The sequence below is a fragment of the Benincasa hispida genome, chromosome 4 (genome assembly GCF_027475165.1).
Source record: "Benincasa hispida cultivar pf3 chromosome 4, pf3_genome.v1.1, whole genome shotgun sequence".
NCBI classification, from domain to species: domain Eukaryota; kingdom Viridiplantae; phylum Streptophyta; class Magnoliopsida; order Cucurbitales; family Cucurbitaceae; genus Benincasa; species Benincasa hispida.
In genome coordinates, this window is record NC_143481.1 from 40,799,948 (window position 1) to 40,824,145 (window position 24,198).

At 36.0% G+C, this 24,198-nt stretch overlaps 3 protein-coding genes across 6 annotated transcripts; 1 reads left to right on the plus strand and 2 right to left on the minus strand.

The window, feature by feature from the left end:
- Window position 1: 1 nt before the first annotated feature.
- SUN1 (SAD1/UNC-84 domain protein 1) lies at window positions 2-8,644 on the minus strand. The gene is made up of 2 exons (XM_039028088.2): window positions 7,279-8,644; window positions 2-562 (listed from the first exon to the last, which is right to left on the minus strand). The coding sequence occupies exons 1-2, from the start codon at window positions 8,383-8,385 to the stop codon at window positions 257-259; spliced, it is 1,413 nt and encodes a 470-aa protein (XP_038884016.1). The 5' UTR covers window positions 8,386-8,644; the 3' UTR covers window positions 2-256.
- A 4,091-nt stretch (window positions 8,645-12,735) lies between these two features.
- Window positions 12,736-15,937, plus strand: LOC120076203 (cleavage stimulation factor subunit 50-like). Its single transcript, XM_039029969.2, has 8 exons — window positions 12,736-12,849; window positions 13,589-13,624; window positions 13,746-13,803; window positions 14,129-14,229; window positions 14,320-14,474; window positions 14,688-14,796; window positions 15,419-15,475; window positions 15,570-15,937. Exons 1-8 carry the CDS (start codon window positions 12,736-12,738, stop codon window positions 15,723-15,725), a joined length of 786 nt encoding a protein of 261 aa, XP_038885897.2. The 3' UTR covers window positions 15,726-15,937.
- Window positions 15,938-17,291: 1,354 nt separating this feature from the next.
- On the minus strand, window positions 17,292-22,694 carry LOC120076815 (uncharacterized). Of its 4 annotated transcripts, none has more exons than XM_090312935.1 (18): window positions 22,618-22,694; window positions 22,419-22,469; window positions 22,245-22,328; window positions 22,079-22,154; window positions 21,709-21,840; window positions 20,943-21,309; window positions 20,758-20,853; window positions 20,437-20,516; window positions 20,207-20,282; window positions 19,954-20,130; window positions 19,687-19,791; window positions 19,508-19,603; window positions 19,329-19,421; window positions 19,223-19,258; window positions 19,085-19,126; window positions 18,315-18,445; window positions 18,088-18,214; window positions 17,292-17,880 (listed from the first exon to the last, which is right to left on the minus strand). In XM_090312935.1, exons 3-18 carry the CDS (start codon window positions 22,318-22,320, stop codon window positions 17,722-17,724), a joined length of 1,869 nt encoding a protein of 622 aa, XP_090169061.1. In that variant the 5' UTR covers window positions 22,321-22,328; window positions 22,419-22,469; window positions 22,618-22,694; the 3' UTR covers window positions 17,292-17,721. The 4 variants fall into 4 exon arrangements, with proteins under 4 accessions (XP_090169061.1, XP_090169059.1, XP_090169060.1 ...); XM_090312933.1 differs by having other exon boundaries at window positions 22,565-22,694; XM_090312934.1 differs by having other exon boundaries at window positions 22,589-22,692.
- Window positions 22,695-24,198: the final 1,504 nt, after the last annotated feature.

Genomic DNA, 24,198 nt, shown 5'->3' on the forward strand with positions numbered 1-24,198 from the left:
CTGCACAGTAAAAAAAAATTCATAACCCCACAAATTCCATCTGTTTACAATGCCTTAAGAGGAAAAAGAAAGAAGATGAAGTTAAAAGTAGGAAACAACACCTGTGCCCACTAACCAAAAGATTCTAAGTGTGAGGGCTATGGTTCTAAATAAAGAATAAGGACAGGGAATGTAACAGTTACAAGGATAATACAAACTTGGAAGTTGGAACCCAATACAAGCTTGGCTGCTTGGCTGCTTGGCTGCAGCCCATCCATCATGACTGTGTCGCCATCATAGAAACAGAATACGGTTCGTGACCGTGAACCCTCACACGATAGATGCAAGTATGAGATGTGCTACCATGGTTGGATGAGAAATCTAATCGGATCATGTCAACGAGACCAGAGCCTGGTGTCTCCACTACGTCGAATGTCTGGGCATTGCTCTTCTTGAGGTCATATGTAAACTCGGCCAAGAGGAACATCTTCTCAGCATCGGCAGCAGAATTTGCATCGTCCCCTTGAAACCATCCAGATACCCTGCAATCCTTAGGTGCGCTTGATCTATCATATGCCACACTCTGTTCCAGAAAAGTCAATTGTGAAGCCATATTGGTGAAAAATGGTAAGGTAAACCAAATCCAGATGGAAAAGAAGCAAGAAATTGCACGGTGGTATGGAACTGATAATACATATAGCTAAAATCAGAGACTCGTATGTTAACACGAAATACAAATTTAATCAGCCAGAGAAGAAGCTGGCAAAGTAAAATTCAATCCAAATAGTCAACACACTATCAAATGCTATATATCCTGTCTTAAAACTTGGGAAGCTATCCGACTCAATCATTTGCACCATTAAAGCTTTAGGCCCTTTGGATAACTATTTAGGTCTCGTTTGGTAACCATTTTGTTTTTTAAAATTAAGCCTATAGACACTACTTCCACTTTCAAATTTCTTCCCTTTTTATCTACTTATCACCAATGGTTTAAAAAACCTAGCCAAAATTTTAGAACTTAAAAAAAATCGTACTTAAGAAAAATGCAAATCATGGTAAGAAATGTAGATGATGTATGCTTAATTTTAAAAAACAAAAACCAAAAACAAAATGGTACCAAACGAAGTCTTAGTTTTTTGTTTTTAGTTTTTGAAAATTAAGCCTATTTCTTCACAATTTCTTACAATAGTTTTCATCTTTCTTGAGTAAAAGAGTTGAATTCTTAGCCAAATTTCACAAACAAAAATAAGTTTTTAAAAATTACTTTTTTTTAGCTTTCAAAACTTGACATGGTTTTTGAAAACATAAGAAGAAAGAGGTGTTTGTAAATTTTCAAAAACTAAAAACAAAAAACCAAATGGTTACCAAACGGGGCACTTCAGAAGCCATTTGTCCTAATCTTTGCACCATTTTTTTCTTTCTATTGTCAATACATTCAATATGCACCTTGTACTCTTGGGCAGGAAAGAAGGGGAAAAGTCGAGACAGCTTACCAGTTACCACCATTACTAAGAACAACTAAACTTTGATTCAATTAATGGGAACCGCTTTGGAAAAACTAGCTTCCCAACAAAAGCGCATATGCCATTACTTGAATGATCAGAAATGCATCTAGCCTACTTTCTTGCTCCAACTCCTCCCAATAATATCACAATCCATTGAAGCATTAGGATTTACACTCATGGGAGAGCGGAGGATTTAGTCATTTGACAGGAAAACCAGCCAACGACAGTACTATGTTCTCCAATTTAAAGTCACTGCCCATAGTTGTGATATTTGGAAAAATAAATAATAAAATAAAATAAAATAAAAAGAAAGAGATAGAGAAAGTGTTTGTGTATAAATAATGGAAGTAGGTGAAGAGCTTTTAGACTAGGAAGTAGCAACCTCTTGAATAAGTCCCAAAGGAATATTCGCCACCCACCAATAGAACCTAGTCCACTGGACAAAAAGTGACCTATTTGTTGACAGAATAATGCCTTTTCAAAATTCCACTTCCATTCACACAGTACACATACAACAGTGAAGCGACTTGAGACTTGCAAGTTCCATGAAAGTAAATTATTTTTAAATAAAACATTCTGACTTGCAAGTTCCTGGGAAGGTACAACTTTTTGTGTGGCAAATTTACATGGGAGAGCCAACAATATAGACCATATCCAGCGTCACTCTTATTTGGTGTTTTTCCCACAGTGGTGCATTCTCTGCAAGCATCAGGGAGAGGATCTCCTTCATCTGTTGAGGGATCGCCAGTTTGCTTAGTCTCTTTGGGCTTGTTGGTTGAACTCATTTGGGTTTTCATGGGCACAGACACGAGACAAGACATGGACATGGACAAGACACAGCGATACGCCAATTTAAAAAAAAAAAAGAACTAGGATGCAGACATTGACATGTTGGGGATACACTCTTTTTATTTTTTTAGGATATATATAAATTTAATATAAAATACTAAATACACTCTACTAAAAAAAAAAAAAACCTTAAAACGTCAAGTTAATTAACAATTGTAGGAGATGAAACGTTTAGGTTTCTAACTTCAATTTTTTATGTTTATGTTTTTTATCTTCTCCATATTTTTTAAATCTTAGTTTTAAATATAATTGATTTGGGCTTCAAATTTGGGTCCAACATAAAAGGTTAGATTATTTTCTCTTTAAAAAAATTTTCTTGACGTGTCCAAGAAGTTCCCCAAACATATCCTCCTAAAATGGAGTCTTCGTACTTTATAGTTCATGGGTTTGGAATAGAGGTTGTTTCACCACAGTGAAGAGGAGCTCAACCTTCTCGTGATAAGGGCGCAGTCTTGTGGCACACTAGCCTCATTGCCATCTCATGGGGTATTTGGCTGGAGAGTAATAATAGGACCTTTCAGACAGGTCGAGAGGTCGTGTGGAGACGTTTGGGAGGTGGTGAGGTTTAATACCTCCCTGTGGGTGTTGGTCACTTGACCTTTTTGTAATTATGATCTTGGTTTGATTTTATTGGATTGAAGTCTTTTTCAGTAGTTACTTCGTGGGGTCCCTTTTTTTCTGTTGGCTTGTTTTTTATATGCCCTTGTTATTCTAATTTTTTTTCAATGAAAGCTCGATTTCTTACCAAAGAAAATTGAATCGTCAAATCTCACCAAAACAGGAGTGCAGGCTTTCATTTTCAATCGAAGATGGTTTAGAGACATGAGAACTCATAATGTAACATGGGTAGAGCTGCAATGGAATAAGGGTTGCTCCGGTAGGATTCAAAGAAGAAGAGGAAGCACGAACTCTTGATGTAGAAGCTACAATTGGAGATTTGGTAAATAACCCAGGTTTCAAAGGTCTTTGATCCCATGCAAACTCAACTGGATAAGAATCTTATGCTGATTTTCTCTTTCTCCTTGATTGATTTCCATAAAGTTCATACTTTGAAAGAAACAAAACCAACTTGTTGGAACCAGCACATTCTTAAGTGGATGTCTTTTTGCTTCGGAAGTTGGATATATAGGGTATTTTCTCAGTGAGGTTGGTTTTGATAGCCCTTCAAGAGAAAGAAGGATTCTGGATAAAGAACTGTACCACCTGTGATTTGGGAAGGAAATGCCCCAAAAAGGTAAATTTCTTTATGTGGACAACATCCTTTAGAAGCACCAACACTATGGGCAAAATTCAGAAAAGAAATCCTATTCCTTGCATTTTTCCCAGGTTTGTGTAATGTGTAGTAGAAGTAACGATCTCTCTCTCATCTCCTGCTGCATTGATGGAATAACCTTTATCTGAATGGTGGTTCAGAGACAAAGAAAAAGTGCGTTGGATTAATCTATCAAGGGCCATCCTTTGGCAGATATGGAAGGAAAGAAATTCAAGAGTAGATAAGAATACTTCTCTAGCCTATTTTTGTAAACTCGTACTGTTTACAGCCTCCGATTGGAGTGTCCAACAAAAGTTTTTTTTTCTTCTTTTGTAATTACTCCAACTATCCTTGAGGAAAAGGGATCCTTATCCCTTTGTCCCTCGGTTGTTTCTTCAACTGATGCCCTTTTGAATGAAAGCATATTTCTGCTTCTCATATTTCCAACAAAAAATAAAATAAAATAAAATAAAAGACAAGAACAAGAACAAGAACAAGAACAAGAACAAGAACAGAACAAAATAAAACCAACTAAATTAAAGCTAATCTAGAGGGATAGGAATTACAATCACACTCAAGCATTACCAAGGCAGCTGATTGAGTGGTTTCTTTCTATAAACTGTGGATATTAAATATTCAAATAAAGATGTAAATCTTAAACCATGGAAAGAGAAATACTCTCGATCTCATTCCAGAAGATAATGCAAAACATATCCTTATCTCCCAATCATTAGGCCTTTGTATAAAGATTAAAGAAGGAAGAGTACCTGGGACCAAGAATTTCTCTAGGTATGTGACTTCTCCAAGCAGTTTGGAGGGTGGTTTCTTTAGCCTTTTGACTATTACTGGTGCAACTGCAATCAACAGACTGCACAAGGTAATTTGTTCGGTTTCTTTTTGGCTACACGTTGAGGGACTAGCGAAAGTCTCTTAAAAATGTAGTATGCCACAACTTGGGAGTTATGAATTCAGAGGAGGCAAATAATGTTTTGAAATTCTCCTTGAAAAACTTTAGAGGTCTATGGCAATGTTGGAGTTTTAGTCAAGGATATTCTTTAGTATTTTCCTTTTCTTAGACACACCATTGAAGAGTATTTTGAAGTTTATATTGGGCTAGTAAAAAGAACTAGAAGATACCCTATCTTCAATCTTCATCACCCCCCTTCAGAATAGATTTCTGGAAGTATGTCTTGTATAACACAAACATAAGAAAAGAAAGCTGCCCTCTCCAACTCCAAATATTTTCAAACCTTCTCTACCTCCAATCTCAAAATGACTATAAAGTCGACCACCTACCACCAAGGTCATCCTTTCCGATATATATCACACGAAGATTAATATAAGAACATGCAACCTAACTTGTCCCAAGCGCAATGGCTAGAAAACACTTCTTGAGGGCATGACATCAATCTTTAGTGGATACGGGTCACTTAAATTAATTTAATATCAGAAAATTAAAATAATATTGATAAGATGGGAAAATTTCAGAACTAAATAAAAATCAAATTTAAGAGCTCAATTTACATATTCAATAAAAATTGAGTCTACTGCATTGATAAACATAAATGATTTTTTTTTTTTTTTGAATGAAATCAACAACTTTCATTGAGAAAAAAAATGAAAGAATACATGGGCAAACAAAACAAACCAAGCCCACAAAAACACCCCTTCTAAAAGAAGGGGATTCCAACTAGGTAAGATGTTTCCAAGAGAATAATTACAAAAGACCTTCATGCCAAAGCCCAAAGCAACACATGAAATCTCACTAAGGACCAAATCTTGCAGGGGTCCCTATCCCTACCTCTAAACACTCTATTGTTCCTCGCCCCCCAAATGTCCCACAACACAACATACACCCCAGCAAACCACAAAAAAGCGGCCTTTCTCTCTGAAAGGTGGATGGAGGAGGAACTCCCCAATCATAACATGCAGATCCCTCTGACGAGCAATTTGCACATCGAACTCCTGCAGAAAGTAATTCCACACAACCCGAGCATACTGACAGTCCCAATGGAGATGATTTGGGTCTTCCTCCGCCTTCCAACAAAGAATACAACAGAAAGATCCCATTAACGAAGTCATCTTCCTAGCAAGCCTATATAAAGTGTTCACCTGACTAAGCAAAACTTGCCAAGTAAAGAATCTAATTTTCTTTGGAATCTAAATCCTCCAAACCACATCAAACACTGAATTCCTAGCAGGGGAAGGGTCCAAAAACATCCTAAAAAAGGACCTGCAAGAAAAGCCTTCACTAGGGCTAAGACTCCAAATACGAACACCCCTACTCCCCTCCTCCCCTCCCTAAAGGTATACTCATCCAGTAAAGAAAGAAAAGAGGTAACCTCTATTGTTTCCCTATTGGATCGATAAATTACAACAAAACCCGAAAGAAAAAGACACGAAGTTCCCAAACCAAACCAAGAAATCAAAGACCGACCAATTTTTTAAGGAGGATAAATGATAAAGGTGAGGAAAAGCAGCGGATGAAGGACTACTGATCTTTCCAGAAATACGTCTCTTTGCCATCCCCATGATACAACGGACCAAATGAGACAAAGGGGGAAACTCAAGCGAAATATCTTTCCACGAATTTGGTGTGTGCCTTTAACCCCTTTCTCCACCCAATCAAAGGGATGGTTGCCATGCTTACTCGCAATAATCCTACGTCATAAGTATTCGGGCTCAAGGGCAAAACGCCAAAGCCATTTGGCCAATAGAGCTTTATTTCTAATCCTTAAATTACCAATCTCCAACCCTCCTTGGTTAATGGATAGCCCAACAATCTCCCAACTAACCAAATGAGAGCCCTTCCCTTTATCCACCCCTTCTCAAAAAAAATCTCTCATAAACTTTTCAAGGCTCTTATAAACCGAGCTACGAGCCCAAAACAGGGAAAGGTAATATATAGGCACACCACTAAGCACCGATTTAACCAGAGTTAGCTTACCAGCTTTGGAAAAGAGACTTTTCTTCCATGCGGTTAACCTTTTACGGATCTAAATAAGTTTTTAGCACTTAAAAACAATCATAAAAACAGAAGGAATGGTATAAGGCAATAGTGTGCAGATACCGAATACAGATTTCACACTCATTGTTTAGAAAATATGTCTCCTTAGTCCCAGTTTTGAACAAAACATATCCGATGACTATATTCTGCCCTCATTTTAACTATGATGGTCTGTATTATAGAACTCGTTTCAGTAAAGAAAAAGGTCGTGGAAATGGAAGGGGACGAGCAGTCCAATATATCTATCAGAAAAAAAAAAAAATTCAAAATTCGATAGTCAGTGACACTCATGAAGAAGCCGGAAATTACATTACACTACTACACTGCAAGTCTGCAAGTCTGCAACACTCATCCAATCAAGGTGTCTACAAATCTACAAATCTATTTCTCCTTCCTAAGTTTCCTACTAAAATAGTACCACCTGAAGGCCCCAACATAACTAAGAAGAGAAGGTAAATGATGCATTTATAACTCCCAAAAACATTCATGGTTTTCTTCACAACCCATGGGATACAATCCAATTTGTATGTTTTTTAATCAAAGCCCGGTTAGTACCCACTAATAAGTGCTCATTCATACTTCAGCGATTGTCAAATATAAAAATTTACTGAATAGAAACACGTATTTGGACTTTAAAACAAAAGCTTCACACAGCAAACAATTCTAAGAAGCAATAAAAATATCACCTTGGCAACATGCTCCAAAGTAATAGCTTCTGGAACAATTGCAGTCCGCAGCTTAATTTGAACGAACCCACTACTTCCTTTCAAGGGGAAGCACTGCCCAGGCTCCCCAAAGCTAGGTTTCAGCAGCTTATCCGCATCACTGTGAACCCCATTCCTCACACTTCTCGAAAACCAATTACTTGTTCTTCCTCTATGCGGATCCGAATGCTTTACAACCATTGCCCCACCAGAAGCAAGAGCATAATCCACTCTACCAAGCCCATCAGCCGCATGTTTCTCAATCTCCTTCTCAATCATCTCCCTTGCAAATGCCCTTATATCATCCAAATTCGAAAATCGCTCATCAAATTCACCGTTTTTGGCCTTCTTCAATTCCTCATAAATCTTATCAAATTCTTGCTTTGACAACCAATCCCCAGCCTTCAACTCGCTCAAAGACCTTTCCAAATCTTCCCCCTTGTTCTGCAGCTTCTTCAAACCGCTATCAAGATCAGCAGTTTTCTCCTCAATCTTCTTGTTAACTTCCCTTCTCAATCCCCCAACCTCATTCTCAATCTTCCGATCAACAACCTCCACTTGAACCTGAAACATCTTACTAGTAGTCTTCAAGAGTGCTTCAACTTCCGCAATCCGCCCCTCCACTTCCGAAAACCCCATCTGATTTCCCACCGCTCCTTCACCAGACTTAAGGGCTAATTTCCTAATCATTTGAGCCAATCCCAAAAGAACCAACAAAAGAACAAAATTCTTCGTAAAGACACTAAGAATGGTGACCCATCGAGGCTTCTCGGCCTTCGTAAGTACCTTTCTACTCCGCCGCGGGGAGATGGTAGAATTCGCAACAGCTTTCTTGATCTGAAGTGGATCCCTAGAAGACCGCTCGAGAACAACCTCACCCCTAATCGAATGATGACTCATATCCCTACCATTTCCACCGGCGACTTTATCATCGGCGGCACCACCAGTCCCGACAGTAGCAGTATTCGAAAGAGGGTTAACGCCATCAGTGGCCAACAATTCAATACTTGCCCCTTTCCTCTCCGAGGCCAAAACCGGCCTCCTCCGCGCCGCCGGATTCGCCGTTATCGAGACGGTCGAAGCCGACATTTCTGTAGACAGATTGTCGCAATCCCGACTGCAAAAACAAAACAAAAAAAAATCCCAGAAACGCAAGAAGCCCTAACAGTGAAGGTCAAATTTGAAAAAACGTACGAAGATTAGAAAAAGAGAGTGTTTATGTAGACTGAGATTTTGAAATTTCTGAGAAGAAACAGAGAAATTTGGGAGGGACGGTGGCAGAATTTGATTTCCGAATCGAGAAAAAATGATTTGCATAAAACTGAATTAAATTAACCGACGCATCGGCTGAAAGAAACCGACCGTTTTGAATTTCTGTACGACTAATCTCTGGGCCGGGCTGGGCTGGGCTTGGCTTCGATTATCAGCGGCCCATTATCATATGAAATTTCGTAAATACCCTTCAAGAAGTTTATGCTTATTAGACTCCTATGGAGGGGCCTTATGGGAAATAGGGCAAACCGAGAACCAAACATGCATGTTGGAAGATTTTGAATCAACTATAATTGTTACATCTATCAAAAGGAATTTTCACCGACTAAAGGTATATAGGAGTGTAAGTTTTCTACAAATATTTAACCTTTTTACCCTTCGGGTAATGTTCTTATTACTAGGAGGCTTCGAGACAATTGGAGTGAGTGATGTTAATCCTATGCAGCCTCTTAAACTTAGAGAAATGAGATTTGGTTCATAAAGGGAGTTCAGGACGATTATATTGATTCTCATTTGTATGATTCTGGAGATTCATATTTGTTCCAGTGTTTCAAGGGAGGATGCTGGTCTTGTTAACATGAAAACTTTAAATCTATATTAAATACATTAATCATAGGATTATTCATGAAAGATTGATCATGGTTCTAAACTGGCTATTCTCTTCCTCATCCAAAACTCCGAATGACCTTAGTGAGATCTCTCTTTAGATTGGTTGTGTACTGTTTTGATATATTGGGGACCATAGTCCTACGTCTCTTTATATACTAGTTTAATTAGTGTTCTCATTAAACCCTAATTAACGAATGTGCTTCTACCCATTAAGACCATACTCAATTAGGAATCTAGAACCTTAATTAATTAGATTACATAATATGACCAAATCTAATAAAATAGCCCATAAAATAACCTAATGTGATAAATTACTAATCCACATATATAGTCCATAGTATTATTGTTTAAAAACGTCTAACAATCTTCCACTTGGGCTATGTCTGTGTACCTTATATAATTAAATCACATAAACGTTAAGCGTGCATAAACAAGTTATTTCAATAATAGAATTCTACTTCGATTCAATCGATCCATCTCCTGTATTAGCACGAAATCAAGATGGCTTTTGTCACTACTCTTGTAACTAAACATTTCTTGATCACCAATTTCAATACATTCAATGACATAGATCAAGTATGGATGGATAGCATGGAAACTACATGCAAAGTGATCTATAAGATCATACCTGTTTCCAACTGATCCAAATTCCTTAGTGAGATCATTCTTAAAAACTTTATGCTTAATCGCATTTGCTAAACCGCATGCATGATAAACAAGTCAGATAATAAAATATAAACCATTGACTTTATTCTATATAGAAAATAAACAAAATAAGGTCAAAAGAACATCCTCAATAACAAACTCCCACTAAACCATGAAATCAGAAAAGTGACTAACACGCATCTGAGCAACATGCTCATGAAAAACTTTAGGTGGTAAATCTTTAGTCAATAGATCTGCCACCATAGATTTGTTCCTATGTGTTCTATCGAAATTTGACCATTTTGAACCCTTTCTTTAATAACCAGAAACTTCATGGACTTCGTATTGCTTTTGTTGTTGTTGAAATGCATCACTGCCGACTTATTGTCACAAAATAATTTTAGTGGTCTTTCTATGTCAACCACTATCTATAGCTTAGTGACAAAAATTTGCAACCATATTCCATGATTATATGCCTCATAACGTACAACTCCGCAACCATGGGAGAAGAAGCCATCAGTGTTTGTTTAACACTTTTCTAGGATACAACTCCTCCTGCCAACATGAAGCTATAACATCGCTATGAAGATATAGCATGAAGATATCAACTCGAATTTTTTTCATTAAGCTTCTTTCAGCTATATCTTCGTTTGAGCTCTGATTTAAGTGATTCAAAATGTGTTGGAACCTTGGTTTCAATCTCTACACAATAGGCACTTCCAAACACTCAAACGGTTAATAAATAAAGTAGATTTATTATCATCAAAATATTAATTAATTAATTAATTTGAGATTAAAGGTAAAAAAACCAACATCTTCTCAATTAAAAAGTTTCATAATTTCCAAAGCATCAAACTCCACCTCGAGAGGCAGATTCGAGTTGGTAACGACACACAACCCTTCCACAAGAGCTTCAACTTCAAGCATGTCGACGCTCCACCTCATCAAAATCAACTTTGGAACCCCCTAGGATCACACAACTGTTATGGTCCCGAACAATCCAACCCAATCCCCCTTCCTTCCTTTTCCGTTTGATCAGGTCGTATCCACATTTAACTTCCAGTTGTTAACAACATATGAAGACCATGGAGAAAGAAGATAGGCGGGAGGGGAATCAACGTAGCAAGACCTATTAGACTTATGAAGTTAATAGATAGAAGCTCATTCCAATTAATTAGGGTTTAATAGGAACCCTAATTGAACTAGTATATAAAGAGATCTCAGGACTATGGTTTCCAATATACCAAAATAGCATCTTTCTTGTCTTTCTTGAAACCGATCTAGAGAGATCCAACTAAGGCAATAGCTACTTTAGAACCATCGTCAATCTTTCAATAGAATCCGATACGTATATATTCTTGACAATTTGGCATGAATGATTCTAGAGTTAAATCTATTTAATATAAATTTTAAATATTTATACTAAACAAATGGTATGAGACCATGATTTTCATATTAAATTATTGGTTTATATTCGTTTAGATTGATCTTGATTCTATTTTTCGTAATGAAATTTGAAGAATTTAAGAATTTTAAAATAAAGAAGGGTGCACTGCACCGATTTCCCAACCTCCGCCGGTGATACTCATGTGAATATGGAATTCTACTGTGGTTTTGTGGATTTCAGCCATTAGAAAATGTTTCGTCGATTTCGATAGAATCCAATTGATGGGTGCATTGTTTGGAAATTCGGTCTCACCGGTTCACCATCTGTGCAGTGGGGGTTTAATTTTTTTTTTTCTTTTTTTTTTTAGCAGTATGCTTTATTGCTAGTGTTGAATCTAATTCAATATTTGTATTGGATTTACCTTTTTTTTTTTAAATTGATTGTTAATAGTTTTGATTAATAAGTAATCAATCCATTTTTTTCCAATCTAGAATGAATCAATTCGATTTTAATTTGAGTGAAAGTATTGCCGTAAGTTAAATTGATTACTCAGCTTGTGGTTTTAAGTTTAAATTTGAGTAATCATGCTCTGGATTCAAGATTAATTGATCATGTTGTAGATTAAATTTAAATTTGATTGATATTTTGATGAATTTAAATTTAAATTTGATTGATGATATTTGGTGATATTCAAATTGTATTATGTGTATGTAATTATTGGGTGAAATTTGGTGAAGACTATTTGGTGGTCATTTTTTATTATTTTTGTACATTATCGTGTCTTATATTTTGGATTGAATTGGTCAAAATAATATGTTACTGAAGTAGCATTTGTTATCTAGATTAGTTTAATGTTAAAATATAAGATATGCATATTTATTAATTTATACGAATAATTATCGGCCCAAAGGAAGATAATTATTTGGCCAAATTACGGGTAGTGGTAATGAGTATGTGACAATTATACGGATTACTCAAAAAATAGTCGATCCAAAGAAATATTATTTTTTTATAGAGTTTTATTGTCAGTACTTTGATTACTACATTCAGTACCATTTACAGTCGGTATCTTTCCCAAAGGACATCAATATTGTGTTAGGTATTTGTAAAATGGGTCCACCTATTTTGTTATATTTTAATTGTAAGTATATATTTTGTGATTTATTATTTCAATTGGTCTTTACTCAAATATATGGAAAATTGAGTAAATCCCTAAGTTGAATGGATTGAACTTCAAGATTTTGAAGGAAAGCTTAGAGATATTTCTTGGGTGTATAGATTTGGACCTTGCATTAAGGATTGAAAAACCTACTTCTACTAAGGAACAACCAAATACGGCTAATATAGAGAAGTGGGAACGATCAAATCTCATGTACCTGATGATCATTAGGCACTCCATTCCGGAGTCTTTTCGGGACTCTATCACGGAAAGTGAAATTGCCAATAAGCTCTTTGCTTAATTTGAGAAATATTTTGCTAAAAATAAAAAAGGGGAAGCAAATAGTCTTTTGACTTCTTTAACTTCCATGAGGTATAAAGGCAATGGGAACATAAGGGAGTACATTATAAAAATATCCAATCTCGCAGATAAATTAAAAACACTTGATATCAAGATAAATGAAAATTTACATGTACATTTGGTACTTACCTCTCTTCCTGCACAATTCACTCAGTCTAAGATAAGTTATAATACTCAGGAGGATAAATGGAGTATTAACAAGCTTATCTCACATTGCAGCAAGAAGAATATATGATTGAAAGAGAAAGGACAGAAAGTGCTCATTTGGCAACTGACTCTCGTGATAAGAAGAAAAGGAAATCTACGGGTGCTGTAGAAAAGACATCTCAGAAGAATAAGAGCAAGAAACAGACTACTGAAAATGCTTGTTTTTTCTATAAAAAGGAAGGTAACTTCAAGAAAGATTGTTCCAACTACACCAAGTGACGTGTAAAGAAGGGTAAACTTCTTACTTTGGTCTGTTGTGAAGTTAATTTAGCTTATGTACCTATAGATACTTGATGGGTAGATTCTGGTGCCACTACTCGCATAAGTATATCAATGTAGAGTTGCCTGTGGAGTCAGCTGCCAAGTGATGCTGAAAGATTCATATATGTGGGCAATAGCAAAGCAGTTTCAATTGAAGCTATTGAGAATTTTAGATTACGTTTAAAAACTAGTTATTATTTGGATTTGAATGAAACTTTTGGTGTATCGTCATTTAATTTCTATTTCTAGTTTGGACAAATTTGGTTTTACTTGTTCTTTTAGAAATAATAAAATTAGTCTTTTTCAAGATTCCAAGCTTATTGCTACCAATTCTTTAATTGATAATCTGTATATGCTTGATTCTTCTGTTTCATTTAACAAGATCCTATTAGGTCACATTTCTAAAGAAAGCATTTAGAGTTATCCAGGTTTTGCTTGTATCTTATTGTACATTTGGCTGCAGCGTTCAAATCCTTCAGCAAATTTTACTTCTTTTACTTTAGAAGGCATTCTCTTGAATTCTTCCTTTTGCCTCTGTTTGTCATTAAGGATACCCATAACGTGCGTTCTATATCTCTTCATCCTTCAGGAGATTATCTCTTAGCAGGTATCATCTTCTTCCTTTTCATCAAGTGATAGCTGTTCTTTGCATTTTGATATTTGAAAAGCATGCAAGTACTGGTCTTTGTTATTAAAATTAAATTAGAATGCATTATAAACTTGAGTTCTATAACCAAGCTTTCCTCCCATTTCATGATTTTTTTACTTCTTTTGCTAATTAAATGAACATGTACGGGCACCCCTCCATAACCTCCCCTCTTTTAAGAGGAGTAAAAAGGAATGAATATTGCAATAGAGGGCGAGTTAAGCTAGCTATCCACCTACCAAAACTAACAGCTCGGTTTTGGCTTTGCTTGTACAAATGACTTCAGGAACGGATCATCCGATTGCCCACCTATACGATGTCAATACTTTTCAGTGTTTTCTATCTGCAAATGTTCCAGAAATAGGAAATAATGGAGCCATAAATCAGGTGCTATGAACTTCATTTTTCAAATTCTCAACAATCCAAATCCTATTAGATGTAGATAGAACTCACAGTTCATGCTTATTGATTATACAGGTCAGGTATTCAGCAACAGGCAGTATGTATGTCACTGCTTCAAAAGACGGTGCAGTTCGTTTATGGGATGGTGTGAGTGCAAAATGTCTTCGCTCCATTGTTAATGCACATGGCACAGCGGAGGCAACCAGTGCAAAATTTACAAAGGATGAAAGGTGAGCTTGCAACAATCATAATGGCTTTTCCAAGTACATGGAAGTTTCTGTTGAAATGTTCAATCTGTCATTTGATTGATTGACTTTCAGACTATTGGCTTACTCAAATGTATATGATTTTGTTACTTGCCTCTACAGCTCTTAAAAAATCTTATTGATCTTTTTATTGGTTTATTGGAGTTTTGTTTAATGACTCAATCATGGATATCTCAGGTATGTTCTCTCTTGTGGAAAGGACTCGAGTGTAAAGCTTTGGGACGTGGGGGCGGGGAGATTGGTCAAACAATATGTTGGAGCTACTCATATGCAATTGAGGTGTCAGGTTTGGTTTCATTTCCAAAAGCTTTTTTCACTTTGGAGATTTACCATAGCTGGAACTCAAATCGGAATGTAATTGAAAACACGGTCAATAAGGGCCATAAAAATGATAAAGGGCTCGAAGAGAATGAGTTCAAGTTATGGTAGCCACCCATCTTATTTAATATCTTACAAGTTTCTTTGATAACCAAATCTAGTGGGCTCAGATAGTTGTCTCGTGAGAATAACAGATATGCAAACAAGTTGGTCCAAACGCTTACAAATAATTCAAAACAAGAATAATAAAAATAATTTCTTCGCCAGGGACATTCAAATACACATCTTTCCATCGTGAATTTAGACAGACAAAAATTAGTTCTACGCCTGCTTTGCTTTATCTCATGCTACGTTTTCTAATTCTTTAGGTTTCATAAATCTAGGCACAATCCAAACAGAACCTACATCATTGTAAATGATTTTCTCTAGTCAATCTAAACACAATTTTTAACCCTGGATTTAATAAACCAAAGCTTATTAAAATAAAGAGCCAAATATCTCTTTAGAAAATACTCAAAATTGTAATGGCAAGATTTGATGAACAAATTGTTTACATTTCCATCTGACATTCAATAAATTTTTTTGAACAGGCTGTCTTCAATGATACTGAGGAGTTTGTGCTATCAATAGACGAACCAAGCAATGAGGTTGATCCTGCTTTTGTTTTCACTTCTGAGAGCTGACATTGATGTCCTTTGCTAGCCTATGTTTTGAATCTGAATAAGATTTAAATGTTTGCAGATTGTTATATGGGATGCTTTGACAGCAGAGAGAGTAGCAAGGTGGCCTTCGAACCATGTCGGTGCACCTCGGTGGCTCGAGCACTCACCAACAGAGTCAGCCTTCATTTCCTGTGGGACCGATAAATCGATACGTTTTTGGAAGGAAATTCTCTAGTGTTGAGGAGAAGATGGGATTGTTTCATTATCCAATCCAAATGGAGGATTGATTAACGGCCAACTACAAATATAGCATAAATTAGAAGTATTTCATTAGTGTCCTATTTTGCTATTTTTTACATGAATTGACAAATGGGCATCATAATTTCATAAATGTTATGCCTCGAACACTATTCCGCCCTCATTCTGAATCACAATCTCCTCCATTCACGCCTGTGTTCTAAATACAAAAGGTGGTTCATTTTTCCAAATAAAAATTCAGAAGGGAAAATGTTCTCATGATTTCATTTCGTGATTTCCGTTCCAAAACTAGCGACAAAGGAGATGGGAGGAAAACCTCGAAGCAACTGGTCGGATAACGATGAAAGCAATGATTTTTACCCCAATATATTGAAGCTTGGAATTTTTCCGCAATCAAACTCTCAATTGCTTAAATCCTATTTATTAATCATTTTATTTTTTGTGTTTATTTTTTAAAATTAAATTTATGGATACTACTCTTACCTCCAAATTTTTTCCTTTGTTATCTACTTTTTCATCCTAGATTTAAAAAATCAAGTCAAATTTTGAAAACTAAAAGTAACTTTCAAAAAGTTATTTTTATTTTTAAAATTTGACTAAGAATTCAATTATTATACTTAAGAAAAATACAAATCATGATAAAAAAAAATATAGATGATATAGGCTTAATGTTAAAAAATAATAACAAAAAACAAAATGATTATCAAACAAGCCTTACATTTTTTTTATGTTGAGTTGGGAATTGAAAGCATGTCAATAGATATTATACCTAAAATAAATCAATAAGTTCCTCTCCATACTCTTGGAAGATGGCATTGTGAATCAGTTTGTATCACTTTGAAGCAGCAATATATGAAAAACCAATTCTCGTATTTCCACTGGTAGGTTCAACCAAAATGCTCTGAGAATACATGAGAATTATGTAATTGAATACTCTGGGCCAGACCAGAAGATTTGTACTAACATCAACCAGTAATTGGAAATAATTGGGTAAATATTTCCAAGTTTTAAAACAAGTAACTGCAAGATCACTATTATGAAAAATATAGCTGAAAGTGAGTATTTAGTAATTAAAAAAATATTAAAGTTAAAAATTTATATCTTAAAACCTATAGACGAAATTGAAACAAAACTCAAATCTCAAAAATAAAATTATCAAACTGAACTTACAGATTAAAAATGTAGCATTTTGAAACTTGTGAACAAAATAGAAACTAGACCCAAAATTTAAGAGAAAAAAAAAAGATATCTTTCCTTTTATAAAGATGTCATCACTCATCCGTTGTTTTGATATGTTATTACGCAAGTTCTCTTTATCGATACAAGTATCTCAAATGAGAAGTGCAGCTGAAACAATCAACAAGCTAGTGAAGACAAATTATAGGAAATTAATTTAAGGAAAGCCCTACCAGCCTGAAGGAAAATGCATTAGACTAATTCTTTTTAAGTTTAGGCCTAGGGATAATGATAACGATAGATGGTTGAACTGTCTAAGGTATTGTCTAATTTTAAAAATTCCAACCAATATGTACATCCTCACGAGTCACGACCAAATGAGTTCTTTCTTTCTTATGTTTTTTAGTATCACAGTTCCAACGTGAATAGTGAAAGACTCGAACTTACTATCTTTGAAAAAGCTACTGGTAAATAATACATTGACCAATTGAGCTATGCTAAGCTAAACGATGAATTCTTTCCTAAATTATGCTCTAAACTTTCCTAAATTATGCTCTAAATAGGTTTACTTTTCATATTCGAAAGTTTTAACCACTCTGCTCTCCTCTTACACAGGGACAATAATATACACTCTGTAGCAATTTATTACAGATCTCATATCTAATCGATAATTTAATGAATTAGACTACCACTCTTGTACCTGAAACTTAAGCGCCAAGCTGAAACTGAAGGCAAACAAGTTTTGGCAGGTCCAATATATGAGGCAAACAGAGAGGGCTAGACGTGAAGTCCACCGTTCATATGCTGACAACAGAAGCGTTTATCTTGTCAGGCCTACCGAAGTAATTAAGCTCTACAAAAGTGCCCCCTCCTTCACCCTTGGCCAATCTTCCGGGATTCACACATATGCATCTTGCTTGCTCTTCCTCTGAACCTCCTTCACCAAGAGAAATTACCTGACATAGTGGGAAGGTCATTGAAGCTCTTAATAACGTGTATGTTTTATCTACTTAAAGGTGAAAACATGAGGTTAAGATTGAGCTGTAGTCGTTGGTCTAGATTTATCTATAAAGTGTATCAAAATTGCACATCTTTTACTTTTATTGTTGACGTAGTTTTGAGAATAAGTATATTGATGAAAGATAGAAGGCACAATCACTTACCTTCACGAAGTGTTTCATGTCGGATGGAAGAATGAGAATATCGGGTATTACAGAGATGTCAAGAGCTTTTGGGGCAAGTGAAAAGTCCAGGGGAACTCCTTCGGCTGGAGGGTATAGAGGATAAAAGCTGTTGTGCATTATAAACAAGTGAAACAAGAGAAACGTAAGATAAACATTATATTAATATATTGGATAATCAACATTCTTGCGCCCGATATAAAACATGCCTGCGCTGGCGAAGTATATGACTTGCAAGTGTGCTCAGGCGGTCGTTGGTGACTCCCTTAGTTAGGTTTCTTGACAGCTCTTCTCCACTAAGGTGTCTGAGAATATCCATGGTGCTGCAGGCTATCTTTGCCTGAATTCCATTGTCGAAGAAAATGTCATAATTCGTTTTGTATGCTTTCAAAAGGAGATGGCTAGACGTCAACATGTAACAAGGCAAAACAGGAAGGGGAAAAAAAACAAAAAAACAAAAAACAAAAAAAGAGTATACTTGTTTCTTTCTAGTGTACTTGTTTTTAACAAAAAGATAACGACGAATGTTCAAAATGTCTTTTTCCCCTTTTTCTAATAAGAATTAAGAACTAAAAAATTATCTCATGGTATAAATTCGGTAAGTGCAGGTGCATAAAACTAAATGTAATTCTTCATTTGTAAGAAATAGAATACCAATGGACTGCTATTGTTATTCCTAATCCAGAACAAACACACATCATGGACAGACTAAAAACCAAGATGGTCCTGGTGGGATCGATCTTTTTTCCTTCCTGTTTTGCTTTTGTTATATGTTGACGTCCTTTTTTTTTTTATAGTGGAGCATCCAGCGCACATTATTTCCTTTTTTTCTTTCTTCTTATAGTATCAAAACAACCAGCTATTAATTGATAACCAAATATTGCGAACTTCAATCTTCCAACATAGGAAAATCTTGATGAAAATGAGAAGTTCATAGAAAGCTCATTTCAGAAGGCAAAGATATGTATCCCTGATTTACCTGATTTGCTTCCAAAATGCATGGGTTTGGGAGACTGGATATCTGAACCAAAACCAACATGGTTCAACCGTAAGCATTACTCAAGAAAATGAAGCTCCATAAAATTTAGAAGTAACTCAAAGCTTAAGAATAAATTACCTGAAGTCTAAGATCAGATGGAATGTCAAAAGCAGGCTGCAGAACAAGGTGATCTTTAATAATTTAATCATTTTAAAATTGATAGATCTGCCTCAACAATTTATACCTGAGGAAAAACAAAGTCGTGATTAGCATCCCTTATAGATGGCATCAACACTACACGTGCATCAGGATCCATGTGTTCTGCATAATCTTGTACCTGAACAAAATAAAGCCAAATTTAAAAGGAAAAGAAAAAGACAAAAAAAAGTTTTTCAAAGTTAAGTATACTGTATTAATTATTACCCTTCTCAAAACTTCAAAGTTGAAAATTTCCTCAAAGCTCATCTCCACAGTTCCTCTCTTGATATCAGAATGTTCAGAATCAACAAATGGTCCAAGCTAAAACAACATAAAATGTCAATGATAATAAGTTATATTGACAGGTCACTTTGTAAAATCAAAATAAACGAATGAGTATTTACCAATATTAGTAGCTGGGGAACTCTTCTTTTTGCATATGCTAATAACTCAGTCAAAGGCTCAAACAATAAGTTGTCCGTTGTTGTATAGGGGCCTGACGCAATGATCTGTTAACAAATTTTCAATAGTGTATTAAAGAAATTTACTAGATCGAATATTACCTATTCAAGTATGATATCAACTAGTAACATGCTGCAAGAGTTAGGACACAATGATGACTAATAAAAAAGGTGACTGAAAGAACATCGGCCATTTAAAAGAACACACACCATCGATAATTCTGACGGTGTAGAAGATTGATTAATTGGTTGGATATCATGGTTCAAAGCTATCTTCTTTGCTGGAGGCAGAATGGGGTCTATAGTGGCAGACAAAGGAAAAGAATCCACAAGTTTGGATGCAATCAAGCAGTGTCCGCTAGGATTATGCCCTTCAATACCTACTACCTGCATGAAATCAATTTTTCCCGTAGGTATACTTTTTGGATGATAGCACAAATGGTATTAACATTGCATGTTGTACCTGGCCAGGAAAGATTGAAAATTGGCTTAAGTTTTGTAATTCTAGACGAACTCGCTGCCCCCCTGAATGCGCGACACTATATCAGAAAAATTAAATCTTAGAGTTCAGTTGACTACTTTACCACCAGTAATAAAGTAACTCTATTGTTTACTTCCTAAACAGAAACTGTGGTGGCAATAGAAAAGTAATGCTCTTAGACGGGAAGAAAATAAACAATATTATAATAATACCTGCTTTGCAACAAGGTGGATTTATCGTTCAAGTGTCCTTCACCATCACAATAAATCATGCCCACTGCAAACATGCTTTTCTGATACAAAGTCATACGTTTAGACTTGTGGTATCGCCAAGCAAACTAAGCATTTACTCAGCATAAGTGTATCATGGTGTGAAGCATAAAGTTGTAGGATAGAAGTTAAAACACAAACAGCTAGATAGACTTAGTTAGGTTTGTAGCATAACTCCTAAAACCTTAACCACCTAGCTCCTGATCAAAACTTTACATGCACTTAGTTTCATAGAGAATGCGTGCAAGACAGCAATTAAACTACCTGTGAAGCAACTGTAGGATCCACTGCTTCTTCGTAGAGCCCAGATGCAGCAAGAGCTTTAGCATGCCTCATGATTCGGTTATCAAGAGCATTAAACTATAAAAAACAGAAACTAAACCATTTTAGAACATGTATTGGAGTTGTGCCAGTGAGCCAAATACAATGCTACGATAAATAATGAATACCCTATCTTCATCCTTGTCATACATGAACCTGCAATTTGGTTCAAGTCCAAATCCCGATCCATGGATTGTCAATAAGCATCCCTGCAGGGGTTGAACCTTCTTGATAATTGCATCTTCATCATTCTCGCAATTGTCTTCCTTTTCAGCAGTCACCTTATCAGGCATGCTATTAATGTTGAACCTCACAACAAACTTTTCTGTTCTTTGGCCAAAAGGTGTCACATGCTCTGAAGGCTTTCCCGAGGAGAACAAGCCTTCATTCGTGTAAGGTGTCAAATCCAACCGCTCTTTGTGGAGGCTCTGAGATTTCCCATTTGGGGTCTTAAGAATGTCTCCATTTAGATCTTCATCCTCATCATTCAAAATCCTAAAAGAAAAATGTTTAATTAATTTTTTACAATGATATTTAGAGACATTTGTCATCCCAGTAGGGAAAGTTACTATATTTTTAACGAGACACAAATACCAATTTAGTGATATTGTATGTATTATTTATGAACAGTTATTATTCAATATTTCTGTTATGAGTATAGTTGGCATTTTCTCAGGCCCTTTAAGTCCTGTAAAATTCCTATTTATACCAGGGTTACAAATTTTTTCAACCCTCCTCAAAATAACTCTTTCACAATTTAGTGCAAGTTTTCAAATGACCCTGTCATGACTGGTATATAGACAACACAATTATATGAGCTAAGGAGCTATATAGGTTTGGGTTGGGGGGGGGGGGGGGGGGGGTGGCGGTGGGTTGGGGGTGAGGGAAGCATACATGTGAACATCTTTGCTCGAGTACACATGAAGATCCGGGTCCCCTTTAATGACTGCATCTTTTTGCTCATTCTGTAAATGTTGTAAAAACCCATCCATGTGTTCGATTTGCACCACTGACCCATATAATTGCCTGTACAAGACATTCAATTAGCTATTGACGGAGAAACAATTATCTCCAAACCCTTAAGAAATGGAGAAACAGTCACAAAACTAATAATAAAACCAGAACTCAAGCTTGTGCTAAATAATTTCAAATAATTTAGATACTTGGCACTGTAGCTCAACAGAGGGGCAAAACTCCAGAAATCAAGTAGATACTAAATCGTATGGCCATGAGGAAGAAAAAATAGTTTAAGAGAAACAGCCACCTGTTGAGATAGTAGACCTCCCAGCTAGAAACAATGTCCGAAGGCTTTAGGTTGTAATTAACACAGAACGTAACACCTAGTGCAAAAGAGCGAGGGATTGACAGTCAGCGGTATCCAATCATAGACATAAATGATATAACAAACAAAAACGAGAAGTAAAGCTTACATTTCTTGAGAATCTCTTCCTCTTCATCAAACGTGAAACCACTCCTCTTGAATTCTTCTCCGATCACTTCTTCCATGGCACTGCCTGAAACGGCCCAACTTCTAAGACACGTACTACATAGGGTTGCTACCAATGCATGCTAAAGAAAACTTCAAAGGCTAATAGGACTTAAACCTTAGATAGATTAAATCTCTTTTAAGTGAAGCAAATCTTTATTGAGGATCCCTAAAACATTTTAAAACATAAGTATCAGTAATACACGTTTTAAACTTCAAAGTAATATAAATTTTAAAAAATGCATAAAACTTAAATTTGTATACAAAAGCAAAACAACTATGCACTACTAAGTCTATCATGGCCCTTTTCCAGCAACCTCCATTAGTCACCTAGTACGTCCCTGTCTTTACTTGAAAGGTGAGTTAAATAAAATAATGAGTATTCAAAATACCTAGTAAATAACCTCACTATCGGGGTTGATATATGCAATGCAAGACATTAACCTTTGATTGGTGGGACCCAAACTTTTCAACATTTAAAACATTTTCTTTTATCGTTTTATCTCCAGCTTTAAGGGTACTACTCCCCCATTTCCTCTTTAAACTTTTCATGCCCAACTCCACGGTGCTAAGTAAACCCCTATTGAGACTTTCCCTTTTTTATGGTAGTTGGCATCCAGTCAGTGAGGCTGAGCCTTGGTTTACAAGCCCAACGTATAAATAGAGGGAAAATATGTATCACAGCCTTCAAATTCATAACATTTATATACAACAACCATGAATTCATACACATAAGGTATGTACCACAACCTTCAAAATCATAACTTTTAAGCACAATGGCAATGCATTCATACACTTGCATGAAGTCCCATAATGTGTTCAGTGTTCTATTGATGTAACACTTATAATTTCATGTTAATGCAACATGGACAAGCAATTCCATAGATTTCTAGCGTTTAAATCACTTACATTCAACATTATTATTTAAAGTGATTTCAGTCAGAAGAAGCAAACTTTCAAAATGCATCTCCTTTGTATTAACATGCACAATAACTTTTCACGCACTTCTCAATCACAGGAATAGCATAACCTTCTATATACATAACTTAGCATATAACGAATACGGATAGTCCTAGCCAACTACTCACACAATTCTCAACCTATCTCTAAAGCGAACTGATAGTAAAGTTGATTACCTTAATGGCAAACCAAACACTGGTTTGACCCAACTTAAAAGTCCTTTGTCGGCCTGATCCAATTTTTCATAACTAAAAACTTCAACCAAATGTACTTTGAAACTCAATCAAATGTACATTGAAACTCAATCAAATGCTATTACTTACCCAAAGGACACTTACGCGACTTTTTAACCTATTCTTGCCCAACGCTGACTTTGACTCTTGTTCGAGAAATTGCAAATAGAGGAACTTCAAAGGCTAAAGTCGAACTAACAGCACTTAAAACAAGTTCGAAAGTGAATAAAATGAGTCCTTACCCACTTATTTCTGCCGAAAAAGCTTAATTCCTTGTTGGTTCGTGTTAAAATATTTTCAAACTTATAGGTCTGAACTCTACCAACTATGGACAAAATGATTTAGAGTCATTCAGGTTGTGGGTCACGTTCAAATATTCTACAACACTCAAAACCAACGCTGCTATCGTGCTAAAATCCTCCAACCCCTTAAATCTAAAGGCAAAACATCAAAGGTAACCAAATTTGGAGTTAATTTGTCGTGGGTAACGAGTACAGAAAGTAAACGTGAAGGAAAATTCTTACTCAAGCTGCTCACTGCTAACAGCCTGCTGGACGTGGAAGATTCGACGACGCCTGAACGATTCCGATGACTGAGAGCGTGTTGCGCGGCGGCCGGCCAACCATCAGCGGAGTTGAAGGAAAAGGAATGAAAGATCTGTGAGAGAGGGAGAGAAAATCGCACGGCGATACACCTGGCGGCGCG